The sequence below is a fragment of the Polistes canadensis genome, unplaced genomic scaffold (assembly GCF_001313835.1).
Source record: "Polistes canadensis isolate GaletaPanama2010 unplaced genomic scaffold, ASM131383v1 scaffold_39, whole genome shotgun sequence".
Classification (NCBI taxonomy): domain Eukaryota; kingdom Metazoa; phylum Arthropoda; class Insecta; order Hymenoptera; family Vespidae; genus Polistes; species Polistes canadensis.
The window spans coordinates 662618-672617 of record NW_014569586.1 but is presented as its reverse complement, the minus strand read 5'-3'; the positions used below and the strand labels follow the sequence as shown (position 1 = coordinate 672617).

The 10000-nt window shown below is 34.5% G+C and overlaps 1 protein-coding gene across 2 annotated transcripts in view; it reads left to right on the top strand.

Annotated features, from left to right (window-relative positions):
• LOC106784722 overlaps positions 1-9994 on the top strand; it is a 146894-nt gene extending 136900 nt beyond the window's left edge. For both annotated transcript variants that reach the window (XM_014744555.1, XM_014744554.1), the window contains exons 4-8: positions 3180-3666; positions 5397-5687; positions 6291-6441; positions 6518-6728; positions 6814-9994. In XM_014744555.1, coding sequence (XP_014600041.1) covers positions 3180-3666; positions 5397-5687; positions 6291-6441; positions 6518-6728; positions 6814-9024 — 3351 coding nt within the window. In that variant the 3' untranslated portion in view covers positions 9025-9994. The remainder of the gene's footprint in view (positions 1-3179; positions 3667-5396; positions 5688-6290; positions 6442-6517; positions 6729-6813) is intronic.
• The last annotated feature ends 6 nt before the right edge of the window (positions 9995-10000 follow it).

Sequence of the window (10000 nt, the reverse complement as noted above, 5' to 3'; positions counted from 1 at the left end):
TTCATATTTAATTTCGATTACTACTTTGAAATTTTATTTCTACGCAATCTCGGAGGAAGAACAAAATAAATCGTTAACATTAATTAGAAATATTGAAAAATTGAAAAAGCTGATATATTTCGAAATGAAGAAAAAAATGAATCGACATTATTTTCAAATGAAAATTCTTTTCTATTATCATTTTCCATATCCCTATATTACCGAGTACTATAAAAATAAATCAATATGGCGCGTGTGTGTAAAATTATTAATAAGAAAAAAAAAAAAAAAATAAAGGAACTATTGGAAGAGAGATATTTAACACTGTGTACTACTCCCCTCGTACCATCTTCTTTCATTTAGGCGATAAATAAATCGGCGAAGGAGTGGTCGGTCGGTCGTATGGGATAATAAAATAAAGAGAAAGAAAGTTAGTAGTTTGGATGAAGAAGTGGTAGTAGTGATTGGTAGCGGTCGAGATGATGGTGATGGTGGTGGTGTGGTGGTGGTTATGGTGGTATGGTGGCAAAGTGTTAGAGGAGGGAAGGATTTATAGACGGTAATAATTGACGGTAACATCGCGAACGAGAGTGTAACACACAAGACACGCTAGAGGATGAGTGAGGGAGTGAGTGAGTAGTACCAGAGATGATGGTGTGTGGTATATGTGTATGTATACACAAAACAAATATATACAAATATATGTTGTATACGTATGTATGTATGTGTGCGTATATGCAAACACAAACATATACAAATATATATGTATGTATGTATGGATGTATGGATGTGTGTGTGTATGCGCTTGCGTTGAAGAGGGGTGGAGATCTACGGAAAATGACGGTACTGGTGCGTCGAGTGCATTCGCGTTCTCGCGTGAACCGTACGATATACATATGCATGCAACACCGAGGAGTGGCTTGACTTCTCTATTAAAGAAGGCCTCCTGGCTCATCGGTTTCGTCATACATACAAAAGATCAACGACCTTTCTCTCTCTCTCTCTTTCTTTCTTTCTTTCTTTCTTTTTTTCTTTCTTTTCAACTCTGATACGACGCTTTGCCTTCTCTCTCTCTCTCTCTCTCTTTCTCTCTTTCGTTCTATCCTTCTGTCCTTTCATTATTTTTCTTTATGTCTCTCTTCTTCTTCATCTTCATCTTCATCTTCAAGATTAGTTGCTTTGACTGACACGTTACCTAAAAAAGAAAAATATTTAACGGTCGAAGAAAAAACATTAGAATAAAAATAGAAGAGAAGAAAAGTTTAAGCGCGAGAGAGTAAAGGGGGAAAAATAAAATAGAAAAAAAGAAATTATGGGAAGTCTTGTTATTATTTTATTTACTTGTTTGTATATGTTTTTATTTCATCATCATTATCCTTTTATTCCTTCGAAAGTGTATTTTCGTTTTCTCCGAATATATATTATTCCCTCCATTTTCCATGTTCTTTTAAAAAGTTTCTATGTTTTTAGATTCACTGGAGCATGCGGGGGAAAAAGAGAGAAAGGAGGAGGAGAATGAGGAGGAGTAGAGGAGAGGAGGGAGAGAGAGAGAAAAAAATAAAAGGAAAAAAAAGGGAGATAAGTTGAATAAAAAGAGAGGGAAATATACGAGTTGCGTGGAAGAGTAGGAGTAAGAGTAGGAGGATTAGGGGAGTTGGGAAAGGATAGAAGAGTGGGAGCAGGTAGAATAGCGAACAGAAAGAATACAGTAGGAGAGGGGAGCGCTTATCGGTGATGTAGTAGTTATGTAGGTGTCTATGTGTTAGAGGGACAAAGCTTGGATGAGCACGAAGCTAAAAGATGAAAGTATAACCCGGGCATCAGTGGCTCCCAAATTGCTAGCGTTCTATTATATGCCACGTATGGACAAACTACTCGTTTTCCTCCTCCTTTTTATCTCTTCTTCTATGAAAAAACATTTTTATCCTTATAAAAAACATGTCATTAATTTTTTATGAAATAACTTCATTCACCGACGAATATATATATATATATTATTTCATTTTATTCGCAAACAGTATCGATTGATTTTATATTTTTCTTTATTTTCATTTTATTTTATTTTATTTTATTTTATTTTATTATGTAAACATGTTACAGCCATTATGGAAATAAATTCATTCCGACGAATATATATTATTTTATTCACTGCCGGCATCGATTTATTTCGCTTTTTCTTTGTTTTATTTCATTTTATTAATTAATCGTGTCGGCGGCCATTTTGAAAATTAATTCATCCCAACGGGGATATTATTATTTTATTCGCAAATAGAAATATCGATTCATTCCCTTTTTAATTTTATTTTAATTTTATTTTATTGTAATTATTGGCCTCCCTTTTCGTAAAATTATTTTCAGAGAATTATAATTTGTCTTCTTTTTCATTCTGATCATTTAATTTATTTCGAGATATGAGATAGTTAAGAAAACGGAAGTAGAGGTTCTTTATTTATCCGTTCGTGTTAGGAATGGCTCGAAATTTAATGTATCTAACGAACATAAAGATAAACTTTCTAATTACGACGTTGTGATGAGGCATCCGTTATGTTAAGTAAATTATTTTCCAAGCGAAATAGATAACGATCCGTTAGAGAGTTATAATAATATAAAGTTACATTTATAATCATGTATCTAACTATAAACACTGATCATTATCGGCGCTACTAATATAATCTCGTGTTATTTCTTGGAGTTTGGTAGAAATATTATATGTCGGTAACTTGTTTCTGGACTTCAGTTAGAAACTACATTAATTACCGACTAAAATGTAGGTAAAGAAGGGATGTTTAATATCAACATTGATTTTATCTTTTAATGTTTTATCCTGCTTATCTTCAACAAAGAATACAGAAGTACATAGAAGCTCACAAGTCCACTTTTCGCATAAATAAAATCATCTTAGTTAATACCGGGACCACCAGTGGGCGAGAGTAGGTACTTAACGCGATGACAGTACAATACTATTAAAAATTTCTTTCGCTGATGGTCCCGGTACTAATTAATTGTAAGATGATTTTATTTATGCGAAAAGTGAACTTGTAAGCTTCTATGTACTTCTGTATTCTTTGTTTTCATTGATAAAATGTTGTATTAAAAAATGTGTGATTTACTATTCGATTAAATCAAATATTAATATTCTAATGTACATTTAATCATAGTAAAAATTATAATTAACAAATGTATTTATTCTCTTTTTATAGGACGAAGTACTGACGATTTCGGAAAAAGTAGTCGTTCGTGTTCACGATTTGGTTACTTGGTTATCACCTTCATTGGAATGGTCTTGGGGTCGAGAAATTTTCAAACCAAGTTCACCAATTCCAACATCTTCTCCGGAAAGCAGTCCACCAAGATACGAAATTCCTCAACCTCAAGTATTGACTGATCCAGGGATCGATTTTTCTGACGTTGATAAACAACAAAAAGAATACGAGAGCAATATTAATTCTTCGAAAAAATCCGATTGCGAAAGTCAAACCAAAGTGGTTGTTCTTTCGTATCCGAGGTATTGTAGATATCGAGCACTTTTAAGAAGATTGGAAGGAGCGGAACCTTCGTGGCTTTGTTCTTCGATAGCTGCTGCGCTTGGTGGTTTCACAGCTACACCTGGAACACGTATATTGTTCTGCAGAGACACTTTCGATTATCCCGACTTGGAAACTCATGAACTACTTTGCAACCATCTAGGTAAAGTCTTATTTTTAATTATTTATGAATATATGAATTTATCCATTTTTTCGATAAAACATTTATTAACACGTACCGTCCCAGATTGATTTTAAATAAAATTCATAAATCGTATAAGTGCGATCTGAAATGATTGTATAACTTTTCCATTGCCAGAGGTCGTAATAAATGAAATGTAAATTATTATTGAAAATAAGATTGAATTCGATGCATATACAAACAGTATATTTACCATTATTTATTCTTTTCTATATATCCTTTTTTCTATTATCGTGGGGCAATGCAAATATTTGCATATACATTGTATGCACTACAGGAAATTACAAAATATTACATTAATGCAAAAAAAAAAAAATAAAATATTTGTTTTTTTAATGAAAATGATTCAACAAAGTAACATATCACACAATAATGTCATTCGAAATGAATAACATTACATAAAATACTATTGGCTCGTGTTTCAAAGAATAGCAATAAAAATTCATTTTTACCAATTTTACCAATGGAATGTAACAATTGCTTATTACGAACAATAGTTTGGTAAACCTTAAGGCGGTTAACTGATGATGCTAATCAGGAGCATTTGTTTTCTCGATAAAAATAACTATTTTAGGTATTATCTTTCTTCTGTTTCCCACTTAAACTTGCATTGAAATGAATTGACTAAACTAGTCTCTAACGGAAAGGCAACAAATAAAGTTGGTTCGAAATAAATGTGTCGTTTGGGAATAATTGGAGAGGAAACTTTTCAATCGAATTTCATTAATCTAGAAGAAACGAAAAAAATAAAAGAACGGTTAGATCACGTGATTGGACAACAAAAAGTTACGATTATAAACTATTGTTTAATGTCGAGTTCGTAATCATAAGATTTCGTTGTTTTGTTTGATTCTATGACGAAAAAAAATTTCCATATATCATTCACACGTTCAAGAATTCTAACCTTATTTATTTGAAGCAGTGACGGTGTCGAGTTTATAAATTAATCATTATTGCGAATTACGAATGATTAGTTGGAAGTATTAAAAGAGTTCGTAGAAAATTAGCCCATCCGAGCTATTAGAAAATTTCATTCACGGGATCGTTTGTTTTTTTTTGACGAACATTATGCCAATCGTCATGAAGATTTGCAAGAATCGAATCATTTATTTGAGGATATCGGATGAAACAGTTTCACCTTTGGTTTTGCGTAAATGTGAGTGAGAGTTTGTTTTATCGAGAATTTGTATTCATTTCTATTGGAGGAAAAATGTCTAACGCGTTAATTGAATTTGTTTTCTTGAACAAATCCCGTAAAGTTCGGTACAAATCTTACTTTTTTTTGTTTTTAAACATTTACATGTTTAGTAATACCGTGTTACTAGTTTCTATAAGTTAAAGGACTTACAATTAGCAATGAAGTGAGATTGGAAAAGTTAAGTACAATTTAAAAGTTACTTTGTTCGTTGCGCGCGGGCCGTTAAATTGTAATGCAAAAAATTTTACAGCTGTTGCGGTTTCTTTGCAATTTGTATAATTCTAAAAAAAAATCAAGATATTAGTGTTTAAATATTTTAGAAAACAAAAAAAAACTTGGTGGGAATAAAAATAATGAATAAAAACGAAAATAAATAAAATTTTATGTTAGCTTTTATCAAATAAAAAATAATAAATTTAATATTTAATGTTAAATTAATTAATTTTAATGTTAAATTGTTTGTTTCGACGTCTTCATTGAAATGAATTTTCAGCGCCTAAGTTGAAAGGACGACCACGAAGGAAACGTAAAAAGCGAAGTGCATCACCAGGTGAATCCAGCAACGAGAGTGAAGCTTCGGTTGCATCTTCGTCAAAATGTGCGTCAACGAATTCGAGCCAACAATTGGTACCAGCTCCTGTTGGAAGGCCACCATCATCAGCTGTACGTCGAAGCGAACGGAAAACCAGCGCCGAAGAAAAGAAATTCATGGTCGATGTACAAACTTTTATGAGTTCTCGGGGTACACCAGTTGGAAAGATGCCATTATTGGGATACAGACAAAGTTTGTATACTTTTATCATTTTTATTTTATTATTATAATTCTTTACACTATTATCGTATTTATTATAAAACGGTTTCATTTGAAAATTTGTCAGGATTAATTAAAATATTCTTTTTAATTTTAAGTTAATAATTTTTTAACTTTAGAGATAGAGAGATCATCTGTGAAATTTTTCGGCTTTTATTATAATCCTTTTTAAATTAGGTCACGTTCTTCTTTATTGGTTGACGTGTATCATCGTATTTTTCTGACGCACGCATGTTTGTTCGTATCTTTGTTTTCTGTATTATTTTATTTTTTGTCATCCTCTCAATCTAATAATTTCGCTAATTCGAACAGTTAATATTTTCTTGTTTCAAACAACATTTCACAGTACTTATATATTTTTAAAATCATTTTTCAATCAAAATTACTTTTTTTTATGAATTAATTGTAATTAAAGTGTCATCTCGCGGAAGTGATTAAATAATTATATTAAAATAAAATATATCAGTCTCTAATCTGATAGTGCAAAGGATTGAAAATGATGATTAAGAAAATCGTTGAAAATAAATTGTCGTAATAAATGAAATAAATAAATATTTGAAAATTTTCTTTTCACAGTCGATCTGTTCCTATTTTACACGAAAGTACAGACACTCGGTGGATACGATTCCGTTAGTGCCGGAAGACTTTGGAAAACCATTTACGATGATATTGGTGGTAATACAGGATCCACCAGCGCAGCAACCATAACTCGTAGACATTATGAAAGGTAGGATGATAATAGTAGTCTCTGAGTAACAAACTAAGTAATTATCTAAAATAATAAATTTCAATATTTGTTTTAGGTTGCTGTTGCCTTATGAAAGGTATCAGAGAGGTGAAGAACCCAAAGTGAGATTAACACATGGAAGACGTACAAAAACGAGTAGTATATCTGAAAGTCCGGTGGATGAAGGTCAAGAAACAAGTGACTCTCGTTCTTCGGAGACACCACCGTTGATTGAAACACCTCCTGTAAACACTTCTCCACCTTTGCAACCAGTTTTATCGACAACGGTAATGGCATTTACTTTGCATAAATTTAACATAAATGATTTAATAATTGATTTTTTGATTACTAATGGAAAATTTGATATTCCAGTCATTTCCATCAAACGAGAAACCAAAATCCGAGAACGTCGGGAAAACATCCTCTTTGCGGAGCGTGAGAGTGAAACCAGAACGTCTCAAATCATTGAATACGATAATAGCTAACAACACACCACCTACTAGCCAGCAAAGTAACCAACTGCCAAGTCCTCCACCGTCATCGAACACACCAATCTCAACTCCTAGTAGTACACCTTCGACGACGCCCACGATCGTCACCGGTAATCAAAGTGTTCTTGAACGTCAGTTAAATAGTCCACTCGTGTCACAGCAAGTTCCACCGTCCTGTTCGTCTCCAGGATTACCAGTGAGCACAGTAGCTATGAATGCATCTACGGTAGTTACGTTGACACCACCACCGGAAAAAGACATGAAAGAGATTAAATTAGATCCTAAACAAACGACTCTGTTGGCACAGGGTAAAGAAAACATACCTTTGTTCGGTGAAAAACCAATCTTTGCAGAGAAGGCGATAGTCGTCCCGCCAAGATCACCGGAAGTGATTGATCTCGAAACGGAAAGTGATACGAGTAGGGATAAAATAATAATACCAAGTTTTAAGAAGCGAAAGTTGGAAATTTTGCGAGAAGGTGGTCTCGAAGTTACCGCTGTTGATCTTGATTCGCGACCTAGTGTGATCCATAGCAGTTTGACACCGACCCCACCATCGGTCAAACCCGAGGAGAAGTTGTCTTCTTCGCCGTATCCACTTTCTGTTACACCCAGTTCTGTGCCGAAGCTTATCTCTGTCACTGTCACACCTGATATAGGACATATGTTGCCATCACCTCAGGAAAATAATCAGACCAATCATCAACAGCAGCAGCAGCAGCAGCAGCAACATCAACAGCAGCAGCAACATCAACAGCAGCAGCAGCAGCAGCCTCGGTTTCAATCCCAAGGAAAACAACATCCCGTCCATTATAACAATAATAGTACGACGAACAACATCAATAATAATACGACGAATAGTAAAGTTATTAATCTTGGTAGTTCGAACAATGCTGGATTATTGCAATTATACGCGAATGCCAACATGGTACCAGCGTCGGCTACGCAAATGGTTAATTCTAATCATCGTTTTGTACCACCGAACGTTCCTAACGGGAAAATAATATTACCGCCGAAGGTTACGCAGTCGAGGTCAATTTTCGCGCACAACGAAAAAACAGTATACGGAAATCCAAAAGACATTCTTATATCTCCAAAGTATCGTCCCTTACAGCAGCGGATACAGCCACAGACGATTTGTAACAACAGTGACTACAGTGGAAACGGCGGAGTTCTCGATCTAACTCAAAAGCCAACTGAAAAAGCTACTTTTTCGAGGCCGAGTCTCGAAATAGTGAGGGTACCTGTAGTGCCGAGGCCTAATCCGCTCAATTTAGAAATGAGGAAATCCCCGACGATTAAAGATAAACCAATGGAATGTACGATAAAACGAGGCTCGTTTCCAAGTTATCAAACAGTTCTCGATAGTCGGACTATGGCATCGAATAATTTAGAAATCACATTAGTCAATCCTAAACAAAAAACTAATTACAACGGTGTACCGTCTCACGTGCAAATACCGAGCCCACCTAACAGAACTAGTAATCATTATCATTCGGTAGCACAAAGGAGACAAATGAATGGGAAATATGGTGGAAGGAACGAACCGGTTTCACCTTATACACCAAGAAAACAACCCACGCATCCCGTTATACCTAATGTACCTAATTTAAATCATCTGAATAGTGTGAACCCTTCTTATCCTAGAATGACTAACGTTCAACAACAAATTTGTATAGATAGAAGGAAAACAAGCGAGGCTGGCAAAGATCAGCAGCAACGTAGAATTAGCGACGGTGATAAACCTGTAGTGTTGCAACCACATCAGCAAGACATAAGACAGACAGCAGAGATTGGACGGCGTCACAGTGTACCAAGTATACCTTCCGGTTTTATACCCACTGTGCCACCAAGCAATCCAGCTTTTCTTTCGCAACTGCCAAACACTTCAGGCAAGTTCCTACCAATGTTGGACCCCGTGTACTATTCAGCCTTTTACAATGGCTTGTTTCCACCTCCGATACCACCTGCCGCTGCATCCTCCTTTCTACCACCGGAGTTCAGCGCTTACTACAAGGAACTATTAGCTTCCTCGCAACCAAGACTGGGGATGGCAGGGCAGCATCAACCTGCTGTACCAACATCCAAATAGACAATGGGATCTCGTCCAGCATATCTGGTCTAATAAAAATGGGATGGTGGCTTAATTTTTAAAGACATGATCCGTTGGACTTCCTTGTTGTAAATAAGTGTTAAAAGTATTCATGGAATACCGAGGAAGAGAGAAAGAGAGGACAATATGCGAATAATGAGCGGCGATGCATAGTTAAAAAATATTTGTGTCATTTTTACCACCCGTACGTCACCGTCGTTACTTTCACATCTATCTAGATGTTAATAATAAAAAAAAAGGAAAAAAAAGGGACTGTTCTCAAAGCGATAATTAGATCGAAGAACTTTTAAGAAAAAAGATGAACATTTTAAAAATTTTTGTATCAGCGAAGATGTTCTTCTTTTTTGTTATATAATATTTTTCTTTTTCCTTGTCAAAAGCAAAAGCATTGATTGTATAGAAGCGATGAGAGATTATTTCGTTGAACTGCGTACTAATATTCTGTGATAATAAGACAAAATAAAGAAAGAAAGAAAGAAAGAAAGAGAGAAAGTGATAGAGGGAGAGAAAGAAAGAATAAGAGAGGTAGAGTAGAGATAGAGTGGTACAACGTTCCCACGAAAGCAAAGTACTTTTTATATATATGTATATTGCCAGTGCGTGGCAATACAACGTGCGTGTGTTTACGGTCAAATTAAACAATTATTATAATAAGAGAAGGTATTTTTTTAATTTGTTGAACTCGATTTATATATATACAAATCTTTATGCAAACACGCGTTTTCGTTTTAATTAAGGAGGTTGCTACCACTCTGGAGAAAAGGAAGAAAATTAAAAAAAAAAAAATCATCTGGACGCAGGTATTGATTTTTGTAAAGAATAAGGAACTAAAAAAAGAAAGAGTTATTATACGATAAGATTTATGTTTTTTTGTTATTTCTTTCTATTCTTGTATATTTTATTTTTTCCTTTTTTTCTTTTTTAAAAAAAGAAGCATATACGTTTGTGCGGTGTG